The sequence below is a fragment of the Tachyglossus aculeatus genome, chromosome 5 (assembly GCF_015852505.1).
Source record: "Tachyglossus aculeatus isolate mTacAcu1 chromosome 5, mTacAcu1.pri, whole genome shotgun sequence".
Lineage (NCBI taxonomy): Eukaryota > Metazoa > Chordata > Mammalia > Monotremata > Tachyglossidae > Tachyglossus > Tachyglossus aculeatus.
The window spans coordinates 23153312-23170348 of record NC_052070.1 but is presented as its reverse complement, the minus strand read 5'-3'; the positions used below and the strand labels follow the sequence as shown (position 1 = coordinate 23170348).

General features: G+C 45.6%; 1 protein-coding gene across 1 annotated transcript in view; it reads right to left on the bottom strand.

Moving 5' to 3' along the window:
* Nucleotides 1-17037, bottom strand: part of RNMT (RNA guanine-7 methyltransferase) — a 46811-nt gene that overhangs the window by 15308 nt on the left and 14466 nt on the right. Inside the window, exons 2-5 of the mRNA XM_038746326.1 lie at nucleotides 10689-11180; nucleotides 7585-7720; nucleotides 5510-5635; nucleotides 3159-3274 (exon numbers count right to left, since the gene is read on the bottom strand). Coding sequence (XP_038602254.1) covers nucleotides 3159-3274; nucleotides 5510-5635; nucleotides 7585-7720; nucleotides 10689-11120 — 810 coding nt within the window. The 5' untranslated portion in view covers nucleotides 11121-11180. The remainder of the gene's footprint in view (nucleotides 1-3158; nucleotides 3275-5509; nucleotides 5636-7584; nucleotides 7721-10688; nucleotides 11181-17037) is intronic.

Below are 17037 nucleotides of genomic sequence, written 5' to 3'. Positions count from 1 at the left end.
TGAAATAAAGTCACAAATGTCATGAAGTTTGAGTGAAACCAAAGGCCGCAGAAAACACACAACAATCATTCTTCAGAAACGTAATACAGGTTAGCGATTTAGATTTAGCTGTGCATTCAAAAATTGTAATTCCTCAAACTTTTGGTAAAAATGCACCGAGAACTGATTTGGAAGTTAAAAAAAATTTCCCTAAACATAGGCTAATCAAGTTGTTAGAATGCATTTGTAAACACCTAAATTGAATATTTCCGGGATCATTGCTTCTCAGCATGATTTTATTCTCCCAAGAAGTCAATGAAGTGACATGTATTTTATTGTGGTTAAATTTGAAAAGCACAAATTAGGGCATAAGGAACAAATGACTCAAAAAATGCACTATTAGAAATGGTAAACATTTATTCAGTATAGAGGACAGAATAACTGAGAAGCAGAGTGACTTAGTGGGGAGAGCACAGGCCTGGGACCTGGGTTCTAATCCCAGCCCCACCCCTTGTTTACTGTGTGATCTTGGGCACTTAACTTCTCTATCATCCTCATCAATCGTATTTATTGAGCGCTTACTGTGTGCAGAGCACTGTACTAAGCGCTCGGGAAGTACAAGTTGGCAACATATAGAGACCGTCCCTACCCAACAGTGGGCTCACAGTCTCTATGCCTCAGTTACCTCATATGTAAAATGGGGATTAAGACTCTGAGTCTCATGTGGGACACAGATTGTGTCCAAACTATCTTGAATCTTCCCCAGCGCCTAGGACTGTGCCTAGCACATAGTAAGAGCTTAACGAGTACTAATTTTTTTTTTTAAAAAAAAAAGATCTGAAAACTGGCACTCCTCTGTCAAGCTGCCATTTTTTCGAGTCTTAAAAAATCCCCACCTCTTCCATGACACCTACTCTAATAATACTAATAATGATGGCATTTATTAAGCGCTTACTATGTGCAAAGCACTGTTCTAAGAGCTGGGGAGGTTACAAGGTGACCAGGTTGTCCCATGGGGGGGGGCTCACAGTCTTAATCCCCACTTTACAGATGAGGTAACTGAGGCACAGAGAAGTTAAGTGACTTGCCCAAAGTCACACAGCTGACAATTGGTGGAGCCAAAGCCTGTCCTCTTTCCACTGAGCCCCGCTGCTTCTCTGATTAGCATATTTTTTTTATTTAACGGCATTTATTAAGCGCTATGTGCAAAGCACTGTTCTAAGCGCTGGGGAGGTTACAAGGTGATCAGGTTGTCCCACGGGGAGGCTCACAGTCTTCATCCCCACTTTACAGGTGAGGGAACTGAGGCCCAGAGAAGTTAAGTGACTTGCCCAAAGTCACACAGCTGACAATTGGCGGAGCCAGGATTTGAACCCATGACCTCTGACTCCAAAGCCCGGGTTCTTTCCACTGAGCCATGCTGCTTCTCTATGAAACAAATTCCCAGTTTATCATTTTCCTTGTGGATCCAGGTGATCCCATCACTAGGGAAGCAGCATGGCTTAATGGAAAGAGCACGGGCCGGGGGCGCGGAGGTGTCAGAGGACCTGGGTTCTAATACCTGCTCTCCCATTTGCATACTGTGTGACCTTGGACAAGTCGCTTCACTTCTCTGGGACACCTCAACTGCAAAATGGGAATTCAATTACCTGTTCAACACCTCCTAGTTGTGCTGTGAGCCCTATTTGGGATGGAGACTGTGTCTGGCATGATTATCTTTGTATTTACCCCAATGCTTACAACAGTACTTTGATGCACAGTAAGTGCTTAATGAATTATCACTCTTCAAAAATGCCTTTGAGTTGCCACTTGGATAAAAATAAAAAAATCTGAGTTTAGGTTTCCAGTCTCTCCGCCAACAGCTCCCCCTTTGCAGTTTATTAAGCACTTTCTGGGTGCAGAGCAGTTATCGGAGGATGCGTGCACTGCCCCAACAAGAGATAAAGCCCAGGTCTGATTTCACCTGATTGCTCTCCCAGCGCTTTGCAGAGTGCTCTGCATCCAGTCGGCGCTTAATCAATACTGTGACCACAAGTTGCTCGAGGTCTCATCATTCCGGCTCTCCTGCTAAGTTAGGTTTCATGCTCTTCTCCTTACTCCAACGGCTCTCTTTCACAATTCCTACATAGCACCCTCCACAAATCATCATCATCATCAACTGTGTTTATTGAGCGCTTACTGTGTGCAGAGCACTGTACTAAGCGCTTGGGAAGTACAAGTTGGCAACATACAGAGACAGCCCCTACCCAGCAGTGGGCTCACAGTCTAAAAGGGGGAGACAGAGAACAAAACCAAACATACCAACAAAATAAAATAAATAGAATAGATATGTACAAGTAAAATAGAGTAATAAATATGTACAAACATATATACATAGATACAGGTGCTGTGGGGAAGGGAAGGAGGTAAGATGGGGGGGATGGAGAGGGGGGCGAGGAGGAGGGGCGGATTACCTTTCCAAAGTAATCCTTTTGCATGTAGCAACGCTAATAAACTCTAATAAACCCCAGAACCGTACTTTATAAGTTTCTGTTGTGTTTACTCTTCCTGGGCCTGCTCTACGCCTCTGTCATTTGCACTCTGTTCGACTTGTCCGTGCATTTGCGCTGCCCGCACCATTTAATCTGAAAAGGCTGGAGGCCTTGGTAACATCCTATGGCAGCTCAGGGGTGGCCCCAATGCAGCTCAAGGACCCTTTCCAGCAGCCGATCTCTCCGCGGAAGCGCGGGCGTTCACGCCTTGGAGGGTGGCTACCTACCTTTGAGGAAGGCTGGACCTTTGAGGAAGGCTGGGTTGGAAGGCAGCTTGGAGCCCAGTGTATGCAGATATTCTGCGGGCAAAGACGGCTGCCCTCTCCCAGGCTGGCTCCCACCCTGGCCTCTGGAAAGACTCTGCTCTCCACATACCGTAAAGCTGCAAAAGTGATCCCCTAGCCCCGCTGAACCCCCTACAACAGAGGTGGCCAACTGGCAAACAATAAATCTCCCCTCGGTGACCAATCTCTTCACCCGGGTGAGATTCAAGTAAGCTGGAACGGTGGGAGACAACCTGCTTGCACAGCATTTCGACACATAAAAGAAAATAAGCACGGATTTACAGATTCAGATACCTGCCCAGACTAAAATGCCAAATATTGGGGCACATCACCAGACCACACTCGGCACAAGAGAGCAGTGTACCTTCGAGCTGTCCGCTGCTACAAATTCCGCGTCGTACATGTAGTCGTTATCACGGAGGCGACTTTTCATGTCAGAATACCGCTGCTGACACTGCTGAACTGAAACATCGGCAATATCTACGGAAAAAAGCCGAATTAAATAAATGTTGCACAGACTGACGTTTCAGCGTCACTGACATCAGACAGAAATGACACAAATTTAAAATGTCATCATGCCCAGAATACCAGCACTAAAACGTACTCAGTTTTATTGAACCTCAACAAAGAAGTGTTTGTCCTGATGCAAGTGCTCCTAACACTTTTTTGGGAGGGGAGGGGAGAAGGGAAGAAGAGAGGAGGGCGGCAGTGCCTGCTGTGTTCTGATGAAGTACTGAAAACCCTTTAAGAAACGAAGCCAATTTGGCTTTAATGGAAAAAATAGCTATAGAAGAAAGTGAATACAAAATAAAATGTAATGAAATAAACAATTTTAAATTCCACAGAGTCACTGAACTATGGATAAATTCATTTTGGAGGTGGAACTCCAATAAGTCTGTATATATGCATATACGTTTGTACATATTTATTACTCTATTTATTTATTTTACTTGTACATACCTATTCTATTTATTTTATTTTGTTAGTATGTTTGGTTTTGTTCTCTGTCTCCCCCTTTTAGACTGTGAGCCCACTGTTGGGTAGGGACTGTCTCTATATGTTGCCAATTTGTACTTCCCAAGCGCTTAGTACAGTGCTCTGCACATAGTAAGCGCTCAATAAATACGATTGATGATGATGTCCATATCATAAAAGGTCTTCAGGCAGAATCAAAATAAAGAGTACTATCAATTTTAACGAGAGGAAAACTAGCTTGCTTAAAAGATCACCTTACATCCTTTCTTACACAAACTTTTTCTCTGGGAAATGGGATTAATGCACACCTCGTAAATGAAGGAAATAATTATAGGATTGGATTTGTGGAGGGAAAAAGAATCGAGGAAGATGACAGAACGGGATAAGGGTGGGAAAGACAAGGAAGTTTCAGACTCAGGAAAACCCAAGCTTCCAAACTCTGCATTCAACGGCAGAGGAAAAAACTTCTCCCTTCCATCAAAATGTGGCCGAGATAGAGTTAAACCAAAACATCAGGTTGCAAATTGATTTAATTGCAGTGCTCTTTATTCATTCATTCAATCAGTCGTATTTATTGAGCGCTTACTGTGTGCAGAGCACTGTACTAAGCGCTTGGGAAGTACAAGTCAGCATCTTTAAAAACTCATGCTAAACTAATTAATCACCAATTAGCCCACAGATCCTGGGCAAACCTGACTCTTCAAAGAACTCCTGACAGAGATGGGAATCGATGGGACACTACAGACGCGCCTACCACTTCATTCATTCAATCGTATTTATTGAGCGCTTACTGTGGGCAGGGCACTGTACTAAGCGCCTGGGAAGTACAAGTCGGCAACATATACAGACGGTCCCTACCCAACGAGCTCACAGTCACAGGGGGAGATGGACAACAAAACAAAACATGTAGACAGGTGTCAAAAGCTAGAATAAATAGAATTATAGATATATGCACATCATTAATAGAGTAATAAATATGTACAAGTAGAATAAATAGAGTGATAAATACGTACAAATATATACAAGTGCTAGCTTACAGTGCTGTCAGAAGAGGTGCTCTAAAATTAAAGACGGCAGGGACAAACCCTAAAACAGAACCCTCTGGGAAAAGCAGGAGGAGATCACACCTAAAATGTCAAGGCCATTAGGATTTACAACGGTCCCAGGAGCAGCATGGCACAGTGGATAGAGCACGGGCCTGGGATTCAGAAGGATCTGGGTTCTAATCCCGGCTCCGCCACTTGTCTGCTGTGTGACCTTTGGCAAATCACTCGTCTGTGCCTCAGTTACCTCATCTATGAAACGGGGAATGGGACTGTGAGCCCCAACTGGGACGAGGATTGCGTCCAACCCGATTCGCCTGTACGCACCTCGGAGCTCAGGACAGTGCCTGGCACACAGTCAGCACTTAACAAATGACGATGACGGTATTTGTTAAGCGCTTACCATGTGCAAAGCACTGTCCTAAGCTCTGGGGGGGGGGGATACAAGGTGATCAGGTTGTCCCACGTGGGGCTCACGGTGTTAATCCCCATTTTACAGATGAGGGAACAGGCACAGAGAAGTTAAGTGACTTGCCCAAAGTCACACAGCTGACAACTGGCGGAGTTGGGATTCGAACCCATGACCTCTGACTCCAAAGCCCGCGCTTTTTCCACTGAGCCACGCTAACAAATCCCACAATCCCGTGAAGCCAGCCCACGGACGACTGCTTTCCCGGAGCGGTCGGTGTCTGCTTACCAGTACAAACCAGTTTGTTGATTTTGCCCTTCTTCCATTTGAGCAGGTCTCCCCCTTTGCCACAGCCCAGGTCCAACACAGTGATGTCCCGCTTTTTTTTCTGCCGCACCCTCTCTATAAATTCCCCTGAAAGAAAGCAGATACAGACTCTCAGCTCTCCCTTAACGTTTACACCAAAAAACTGGGGTATTTTAAGAAGCTAAACTAAGAATAAGTTCTTCAGAAATACGCAGTGTTCAGAGACCACGCTGTACACACCCACAACAAATATTCACCCCAGCCCCACGGCATTTATTTACAGATCCCCAGTCTCCCCTATCTGTAACTTATTTTATCGCCTGTCTCCCCCTCCAGGGATCTTGCCTGCCAACTCTGTCACACTGCGCTTTCCCAAGCACTTAACACAGTGCTCTGCACACAGTGAGCACTCATTAAATCAATCAATCGTGTTTACTGAGCACTTTCTATGTGTAGAGCACGGAATTAACGCTTGGAAAAGTACCCATTTCCTGCCCACAACGATCTTATCATTGACTGAGCAACCACGAGGAGGCAAGAGGTCTCCACCGCATGCTCCTTCAGAAAGTTTAACACGACTTTTTTTTTGTTGTTTTTTCAAAACAGAAGCAGGAAAAACAGTCCCTTGACTGAAAATCCTAAAATTGAGTGCTGGCCCATCCGGAGGTGGGGCAATCTTCCTGAAAGGTGAGTAGAATCAGCCTGATTATAAGCATGGCAAGCAAATCCGAGTAGGTGGTTCGGCACCCCGCACGGAGGGAGTGCTCAGTAAATGCCAATCGTTCGGTCTGAAGGTGCTGCTATGGCTGGCTTCAGATTAACTTTATCTGATTTGTGCTGTAACACATTCCCTGGCTCATAACCCTGGTGTTAGCACCGCCTTATGTGCACTCGGTGGCTTATGCTACAGAAGACAACGCTCCAAAATCACCTCGGAGAGTTTGGGGGCCGGGGGAGTAGTTGTCAGAAGCCATGCCTTTAGTTTTAGTCCCAATCAGCAGCTGAAAGATCCCACTACAGTCCCTGAATCCTACTTATTCTAGTATCTCTCCTGATCTGCAGGTCTTTGTATACGAAGAGCTTATTCTATTCAACTGGTAAATATTTCCAGGTCTCTTAACTGTTCAAGCTCCTTAGGGGCTGGGCGTGCACCTTTATTTGGGAGATGCCAAGGTCTTAAGGCACCCAAAGCAATGTACTCAAGACCCAGACGGAAGCTGGGAACGGAGGGGGAAAAGCGTGGAATGGAAAGTTTCCTCCTAACCATGGATCTGACCATTAGCTCTAGTCTTCAAGCGCTTAGTACAGTGCTCTGCACACAGTCAGCGCTCAATGAATACGATTGATTGACTGATTCCCATCACAACTGCCACCAAGACCTGAGTGAACACTTTCTGAAAAGGGGAAAAAACAAGCAGCCGACCCGGCCAGCGAGTTTCTTTCCGTTTTAAACGCAGAGCCGTTTGGCGTGGCTGGGTTGATTTTCTGTGTGTCAGATTTCATTGAAAAGTTGCAGGTAGAAATGTCCACGGGACCCAACTACTCCTCTTATCCAATATGAAATGCTTTTGATCGCCACAAAAATGTAAGTGATAATCATAACTTGGGTGAAGAATACTGAGAAAAATCAATCAATCAATCAATCGTATTTATTGAGCGCTTACTATGTGCAGAGCACTGTACTAAGCGCTTGGGAAGTACAAATTGGCAACACATAGAGACAGTCCCTACCCAACAGTGGGCTCACAGTCTAAAAGAGAAAAACTTCAACACCGTACAGATTTCCTCCGATTTACAAGTGGCCCAAGAAAATACTGCACGTTTCTGGATAGTTTCTCAAAAGCTTCTTAGCCTCACAAATGAGCTTTAAAAAAAGCGCTTAAAATGAATGCTAATTTCTCATGTGAAGGAGGCTCCCAGTTTGCAAACTGGGAAAGCGCGCATTCCGGTTTGAGGTTTCTCCAGTTCTCACGCACAAACGATCTCCGCGTTAGAACACCCGCTGGCATCGGCCCACCCGACATTTCGCTACGGGCTTCTCGACCCGGCGGGCCTACCGATGAGCACGCTCTTCATCCAGTTGTTAAAGTTTCGCAGGTAAAAGATGCGACTCTGGCTCCGTTTCTCCAGCCCGACTTCCTGAAGCTCGTTGTAGTGGGCGGCCACCGCGGACCCGTGGCCTTCTTCCGAGCCCTGAACAACACAAAGACGCAAAATGAGTCAGCTGCGAAACCTTCTGGGTCACTAACCCCGTCAGCAACTTTCATTTCCTTGTACCTAGTCCTATTTTATGGAATTCTTTTATGGAATTCTGTAATCATCTGCATCGAGGCTCTTACTTTCTGAGGTATGTTTGATAATGACCGTTCACTTGTCCCTCTGAAATGACACGCACTTTAAGAGAGAACATAACTTTTCCTTCTATTGTGTGTTCCCCAATTGCCTTTTATTGTTATTAATAATAATAATAATAGTATTTGCTAATAGTATCAAGTACCACTTGATACTCACCCCACCCTCAGCCTCACTGCACTTATGTACATACCCTTACACTCAGTAACTTATTTTAATGTCTCTCCTTCCCCCTAGACTGTCAGTTCTTTGTGGACAGGGATCACGACAACCAACTGTATTGTATTGTACTCTCCCACTTACTGTGCCCTCTGCACCCAGTCAGCAGTCAATTAACACCAATAATAATAATGGCATTTATTATGCACTTACTATGTGCAAAGCACTGTTCTAAGCACTGGGGAGGTTACAAGGTGATCAGGTTGTCCCACGGGGAGGCTCACAGTCTTCATCCCCATTTTACAGATGAGGGAACTGAGGCCCAGAGAAGTGAAGTGACTTGCCCAAAGTCACTCAGCTGACAATTGGCAGAGCTGGGATTTGAACCCATGACCTCTGACTCCAAAGCCCGGGCTCTTTCCACTGAGCCATGCTGTTTCTCAATGGTTACCAATGGTTGATTGGTTGATCCCCTCGTCCCCCTCTCCATCCCCGCATCTTACCTCCTTCACTTCCCCACAGCACCTGTATATATGCTTGTACATACCTATTACTCTATTTATTTTACTTTACTTGTACATATCTGTTCTATTTATTTAATTTTGTTAGTATGTTTGGTTTTGTTCTCTGTCTCCCCCTTTTAGACTGTGAGCCCACTGTTGGGTAGGGACTGTCTCTATATGTTGCCAACTTGGACTTCCCAAGCGCTTAGCACAGTGCTCTGCACACAGTAAGCGCTCAATAAATACGATTGATGATGATGATGATGACTGATAGTGCCAGCAGAGAGCAGAGACACCTGGTGAATGTTTCTTCAATTTTTTTATTTTTATACAAAAACCAGAACGCCTTTCTGGGCTCCCTTTGTGTTTCTCCCCCGTTCCCCTCACCTATATTCCCTCTCTAACCACAACGTTCCCTGCTGAGTTCTTCCCTCTGATGAATCTCTTCTATTCCATGTCTCCAAACCTTTCGGCTCCTCCTCTTTCCTCCCAGGTTTCAAGGTTTTGCTTCCACACTCACAGGATGCCTGGAAGGCAATGCTCCCTCAGGCTATTTGGGACCACCTGACCTCAATTTCCCCACCTTCAGGCATTTGCTCCTGATTTTCATAACCCCTACATGCACAGCGAAAGAGCAAAACAAGGCGTGAGAGAACTCAGGATACAAAAAGTACCCACGAGGGGGGGGACTCGATTTGAAAAGAGAGAACTGAAATTTCACATTATTTTTGTCAGCAATAGCAATCGTGTTTTGACAAGTGATATCAATGAAGTTTAGTAATATTGTTTTCTGATAAAATATTATGAGGATAAATTATTTTCCGATAAAACATATGAGGATATCTGAGTCGGCATGAATAAACCTGCTGTCTGCATACCAAATGTGTTGCACTGTACTCTCCCAAGTGCTTTGCCTACAAAAAAACTTTGCTTATAGCAAGTATTCAAATGGATTGAATTGATTCAATATTCAGTATTCAAATTGATTCATTCAATCACATTCACATTTACTGAGCTATTACTGTGTACTAAGTGCTTGGGAGAGTACAATGTAACAACAAACACAATCCTAACAATCCACAACAAGCTCAGTCTACAGGGGGAGATGATGATGATGGCATTTATTAAGTGCTTACTATGTGCCAAGCATCATCATCATCAATCATATTTATGGAGCGCTTACTATGTGCAGAGCACTGTACTAAGCGCTTGGGAAGCGCTGTTACTAAGCACTGTTCTAAACGCTGGGAGATACGACTAATTCATCAGGAAAAAGGGGTTTCCCTTCCTTGACCCATATTTCAACTACAGGAAATACGTTTGCAAAAGCTACGTATTTGTTCCTATGCTTAAAATGTTTACTCGAATACCTAAAAGTCCCATAAACCTATGCTTCTTGTGGGCAGGGAACGTGTCAACCAACTCTATTACTTGTACTCTCCCAAGCGCTTAGCGCAGTGTTCTGCACGCAATAAGCATTCAATAAATACCATCCACTGACCAATGCCAAGCAACTTCTGCACGTTTCAGACAGAAGCCCAACGCGTGGCTCAGTGGAAAAAGCCCGGGCTTTGGAGTCAGAGGTCATGAGTTCAAATCCCACTCCGCCACTTGTCAGCTGTGTGACTTTGGGCAAGTCAGTTAACTTCTCTGTGCCTCAGTTCCCTCATCTGGAAGATGGGGATTAAGACTGTGAGCCCCCCCCATGGGACAACCTGATCACCTTGTAACCTCCCCAGCGCTTAGAACAGCGCTTTACATCTAGTAAGGGCTTAATAAGCAGCGTGGCTCAGTGGAAAAGAGCCCGGGCTTTGGAGTCAGAGGTCATGGGTTCAAATCCCAGCTCCGGCACTTGTCAGCTGTGTGACTTTGGGCAAGTCACTTCACTTCTCTGGGCCTCAGTTCCCTCATCTGGAAGATGGGGATTAAGACTGTGAACCCCCCCACCCCGTGGGACAACCTGGTCACCTTGCAACCTCCCCAGCGCTTAGAACAGTGCTTTGCACATAGTAAACATTCATTCACTCAATCGTATTTATTGAGCGCTTACTGCGTACAGAGCACTGTACTAAGCGCTTGGGAAGTACCAGTTGGCAACATATTAAACGCCTAATAAACGCCATTATTACTGTTACGTAAAGACTCACTTTTTCCTTTTCAGAACCCTCCTCGGTTTCAGTTTTTGGCTTCTTCGACGGTGCGCCATCTCCATCCCCATCCCCAGCGGCGGCTTCTTCCTGAACCTCGTCACCTTCCAATTTCCTCTTCTGCGGAGGGACCTCCTCTTCGGCCCCCGCGGCTCCTTCTTGGGGCTCACCTTCGGCGTCCAACTTCCTCTTTGCCGAAGCAGCCTCCTCCCCCGCTTCCTTTTCGGGGACCTCTTCAGACTCCGATTTTCCCTTGTTTGGCGAGTCTCCCTGGTCGCTGGCTGGCTCCTTCTCGGGCTCGGCCGGGGGCTCGCCGCCCGACGGAGTCGTATTTTCCGCGGGGACATCGGGGAGCGCCGCTGCAGGACGCTCCGCCTCTTCCAGGCAGCTCTTCTCTGCTTCCCGTTCTTCGGCTTTGGCGGGGGTTTCCATTTTTTTTCAGACTGCTATGCTTCGGGGAAAACGAGTCAAGGCTCCTTTCACAAATGAGAGCTGCGAAGAATAAACAACATATGGAGGGTTAAACGTCAGTGCTTTTGTGAGATCCGAAACGACTTTGACACCCACAAAATTTCTGCTTTTAACCTTTACCTGTGAAGTGGAGATACTAGGGTAAAACAGAGGTTAAGAAGTTAACTATGGCTGTGCTCGCTTTTTTAATGTCATTTGTTTTGCGCTTACTACGTGCCATGCACTGAACTAAGGGCAGGACGAAGCTGTGGACAGATTTCAAGGCAGCTTTGAAAATCTTTATGCCCCCAAATTTACAGTCCTAGTCACACCACTGATGGTGCAATTGATGGAATTAAGCATTGGTACGTGGAAAAAAAAAAAGTCCATCAGTCCTACAGTGAGAGGGTCTGATACAAGAAATCAAAGGAATAAAAAAAATACAATTAACCCTCTTAGTTGAGTGAAATTAGAGTGTGAAATAAAAAACTGTTAAAGTGTAGCTTCCTATGGGAAATAATGTAATGGTTTAGGTTGCTCCAAAAATCCAAAATAAAAATATTAATGTCACACTACATGATCCACGCAGCGCAGCTTAGTGGAAAGAGTCTGGGCTTGAGAGTCAGAGGTCACGGGTTCTAATCCCAGCTTTGCCGCTTGTCAGCTGTGTGACTTTGGGCAAGTCACTTCACTTCTCTGTGCCTCAGTCCCCTCATCTGGAAAATGGGGATTAGGACTGTGAGCCCCATGTGGGACAACCTGATCACCTTGTATCTCCCCCAACGCTTAGAACAGTGCTTGGCACATAGCAAGCTGTTAAATACCATCATCATTATTATTATTAGTCATTCAATCGTATTTATTGAGCGCTTACTGTGTGCACAGCACTGTACTAAGCGCTAGGGAAGTACAAGTTGGCAACATATAGAGACAGTCCCTACCCAACAGTGGGCTCATCCAAGTGCAATCATCAACATCATCAATCGCATTTATTGAGCGCTTACTATGTGCAGAGCACTGTACTAAGTGCTTGGGAAGTACAAATTGGCAACATACACAGACAGTCCCTACCCAACAGTGGGCTCACAGTCTAAAAGGGGGAGACAGAGGACAAAACCAAACATACTAACAAAATAAAATAAATAGGATAGATATGTACAAGTAAAATAAATAAATAAATAAATAAATAGAGCAATAAATATGTAGAACCATATATACATATATACAGGTGCAATGTAACTATGTACCAAGATTGAGAATTTAAGCAATTAAATGTTAAAATATACTTTAAAAAAATGGTCTACCCAACAGCTGTGCAAACATTGATTTGCTGCTCACGTGAATCCAGACACTTCCGCCCATCTAATTTGTAAATAGCCACAATTAAGCTCACACTAGGCATGCTGCTGCCAGCACCTGACTGCTGCAGACCAGGCTATTCATCCCTGTTGCTTCCCAGCAACATGCCCCGTTATTTTGCTCTGTTCCATTATTTGCGATTTGCTTGAGGTCTCGCAGTATCTACTTGAGTGGTACCCAACTTCAAAACCAAACCCAGCAGCTGTGTGTTTAGGGGCTGCACAGGGGGCTCCTTCTAGACTGTGAGCCCGCTGCTGGGTAGGGACCGCCTCTATACGTTGCCAACTTGTACTTCCCAAGCGCTCAGTACAGTGCTCTGCACACAGTGAGCGCTCAATGAATACGATTGAATGAATGAATGGATGCCCTTCTGCCACATAGGAGGCAGCACCCCTCATAAAAGCCCTACTGAGAACCCACCTCCTCCAGGAGGCCTTCCCAGATTGAGCCCCCTTTTCCCTCTCCTCTTCCCCTCCCCATCGCCCCCTCCTCCCTCTGCCCTACCTCATCATCATCATCAATCGTATTTATTCATCATCATCATCATCAATCGTATTTATTCATCATCATCATCATCATCATCAATCGTATTTATTGAGCGCTTACTGTGTGCAGAGCACTGTACTAAGCGCTTGGGAAGTACAAATTGGCAACATATAGAGACAGTCCCTACCCAACAGTGGGCTCACAGTCTAAAACGGGGAGACAGAGAACAAAACCAAACATACTAACAAAATAAAATAAATAGAATAGATATGTACAAATAAAATAAATAGAGTGAAAAAAATATGTCCAAGCATATATACATATATACAGGTGAGCGCTTACTGTGTGCAGAGCACTGTACTAAGTGCTTGGGAAGTACAAGTTGGCAACATATAGAGACGGTCCCTACCTCCTTCCCCTCCCCACAGCACTTGTACATACGTACGTATTTATTACTCTAGTTTACTTGTACATATTTACTATTCTATTCATTTTATTAATGGTGCGCATGCAGCTATAATTCTATTTATTCTGACGGTTTGGACACCTGTCTACTTGTTTTGTTGTCTGTCTCCCCCTTCTAGATTGTGATCCCATTGCTGGGTAGGGACCGTCTCTATATGTTGCCGACTTGTACTTCCCAAGCACTCAATACAGTGCTCTGCACACGGTGAGCGCTCAATACAACTGAATGAATGAATGAACCCTAGTACTGTCAGGGAGGCGAGAGCACAGAGAGGAATGCAGGCTTTAAGCAGCGGAGAAGCAGCGTGGCTCAGTGGAAAGAGCACGGGCTTTGGAGTCAGAGGTTATGGGTTCAAATCCCGGCTCCGCCACATGTCTGCTGTGTGACCTTGGGCAAGTCACTTAACTTCTCTGAGCCTCAGTTACCTCATCTGTAAAATGGGGATTAAGACTGTGAGCCCCAGGTGGGACAACCTGATCACTTTGTATCCCCCCAAGCGCTTAGAACAGTGCTTTGCACATAGTAAGCGCTTAACAAATGCCAACATTATGATTATTATTATTATTATTTTAAATGTCTGTCTATAGTGCTAGCTCTGAACACTACTGAGAGGGATGGATGGAACGTGTTAAATTGCATTTCGGGGCTTTGCTGTCATTGCTACAGGGTAATTGTCAACTACCTGGCGGGGATTCAATGAGGGTCCATGGAAACAGCAGTGTGGCTTAGTGGAAAGAGCACGGGCTTGGGAGTCAGAGGTCGTGGGTTTTATTCCTGGCTCCACCACTCGTCAGTTGTACGACTCTGGGCAAGTCGCTTACCTTCCCTGTACCTCGGTTACCTCATCTGTAAAATGGGGGTGAAGACTGTGAGCCCCAAGTGGGACAACCTTGATTACCTTGTATCTACCCCAGCGCTTAGAACAGTGCTTGGCACATAGTAAGGGCTTAACAAATACCATCATGATGATTACTATGATCTTGTACCTACCCTAGCATTTTAGATCATGCTTGGCAGGTAGTAAGAGCTTAACACAATTATTATCAGCTCGTCATCCAGACTAAGCTCGTTAGGGGCAGGGTATGTGCCTGCTAATTCTGTTGTATTGTGCTCGCCCAAGCATTTAGTACAGTGCTATGCACATAGTAAGCGAGCAATAACTGCCACTGATTGATTGATGTTGCCCATGAATTCATTCATTCTGTCTGTGAACTTGATATTTTCTCCTCACCCTGGGCTTCAAGGCTGTCCATCCCCTCGCCCCCTCCTACCTCACCTCCCTTCTCTCCTTCTCCAGCCCAGCCCACACCCTCTGCTCCTCTGCCGCTAATCTCCTCACCGTGCCTCGCTCTCCCCTGTCCCACCATCGACCCCCGGCCCACGTCCTCCCCCTGGCCCGGAATGCCCTCCCTCTGCCCATCTGCCAAACTGGCTCTCTTCCTCCCTTCAAAGCCCTACTGAGCGCTCACCTCCTCCAGGAGGCCTTCCCAGACTGAGCCCCTTTTCCTCTCCTCCTCCCCATCCCCCCACCCTATCTCCTTCCCCTCCCCACAGCACTTGTATATATAATAATAATGGCATTTATTAAGCACTTACTATGTGCAAAGCACTGTACTAAGCAGCGTGGCTCAGTGGAAAGAGCCCTGGCTTTGGAGTCAGAGGTCATGGGTTCAAATCCCGGCTCCGCCAATTGTCAGCTGGGTGACTGGGCAAGTCACTTAACTTCTCTGTGCCTCAGGTACCTCATCTGGAACATGGGAATTAAGACTGTGAGCCTGATTACCTTGTAACCTCCCCAGCGCTTAGAACAGTGCTTTGCACATAGTAAGCGCTTAATAAATGCCATGATTATTATTATTATTACTAAGCGCTGGGGAAGTTACAAGGTGATCAGGTTGTCCCATGGGGGGGCTCACAGTCAATCTCCATTTTACAGATGCGGTAACTGATGCCCAGTGAAGTGACTTGCCCGAAGTCACACAGCTGACAATTGGTGGAGCCGGGATTTGAACCCATGACCTCTGACTCCAAAGCCCGAGCTCTTTCCACTGCGCCACGCTGCTTCTCTTTGTACAGATTTATTTAGACTGTGAGCCCACTAGTGGGTAGGGACTGTCTCTATATGTTGCCAATTTGTACTTCCCAAGCGCTTAGTACAGTGCTCTGCACATAGTAAGCGCTCAATAAATACGATTGATGATGATGATTTATTACTCTATTTTACGTGCACATATTTACTATTCTATTTGTTAATCATGTGCATGGAGCTTTAATTCTATTTGTTCTGGCAATTTTGACACCTGTCTACAGGTTTTGTTGTCTCCCCCTTCCAGACTGTGAGCCCGTTGTTGGCTCAATGGCTCTGACAAGATTTAAGTCTTCTGAGTGGTGAGAACTTAAAATTCTGGATGTTTCCCTGGAAGCCTTCCCCTACAGAGAGGCATCTTTTCCCCCAAGGTAATCAAGTTCTCTCTCAAAAACAAATCATTCATTCATTCAATCGTATTTATTGAGCGCTTACTGTGTGCGGAGCACTGGACTAAGCGCTTGGGAAGTCCAAGTTGGCACATATAGAGACGGTCCCTACCCAACAGTGGGCTCACAGTCTAGAACGGGGAGAGAGAGAACAAAACAAAACATATTAACAGAATAAAATAAATAGAATAAATATGTACAAGTAAAATAGAGTAATACGTACAAACATATTCATTCATTCAATCGTATTTATTGAGCGCTTACTGTGTGCAGAGCACTGGACTAAGCGCTTGGGAAGTCCAAGTTGGCAACATATAGAGACGGTCCCTACCCAACAGTGGGCTCACAGTCTAGAAGGGGGAGACAGAGAACAAAACCAAACATATTAACGGAATAAAATAAATAGAATAAATATGTACACGTAAAATAAATAGAGTAATAAATACGTATAAACAAATATACAAATCACCAACTCTCTCCCCTCCCCAGCCCACACTTCACTCTACTGCCAGGATCGGGGATCATTTTTCCCCTGTGCACATCTCAAACTCCTCAACGGCTGCCGGGCCCTCCCCAAGTCAAACAAAAGCTCCTGCTCGGTGGTTTTAAAGCAATCGGCTCTCTCTCCCCTACTTATCCCCCCTCCTCTCCCATTACACCCCAGCCCACATGCTTCATCTCCCTAGCTGGTCTCCCAATAATTCCACCCCTTCTGTCTGGGAACCCCTCCCTCTTCGCACCCAGCAAACCTCTTCCCATCTTCGAAACACTTCTGAAATCACACTGTCTCGATTAATCTCATCTCTTCGGCCAAACTGTCCCCAGGAGAGCAATTCTTCAGCACTTCTGCATCACCTGAGCACTTGGGCAGCCTCTCCTCCACCCCCAGCACTTAGGCACCTATAATTTACACGTGCTAGACTGTCAACTCTTTTTCCCCTATTTCCTGCTACAGTCCAGCCCGCAGGCTTCCCTTCTCCACTGGACTTCAATCTCACTGCTGTGAGCCCACTGTTGGGGAGGGACTGTCTCTATATGTTGCCAATTTGTACTTCCCAAGCGCTCAGTACAGTGCTCTCCACATAGTAAGCGCTCAATAAATACGATTGATGA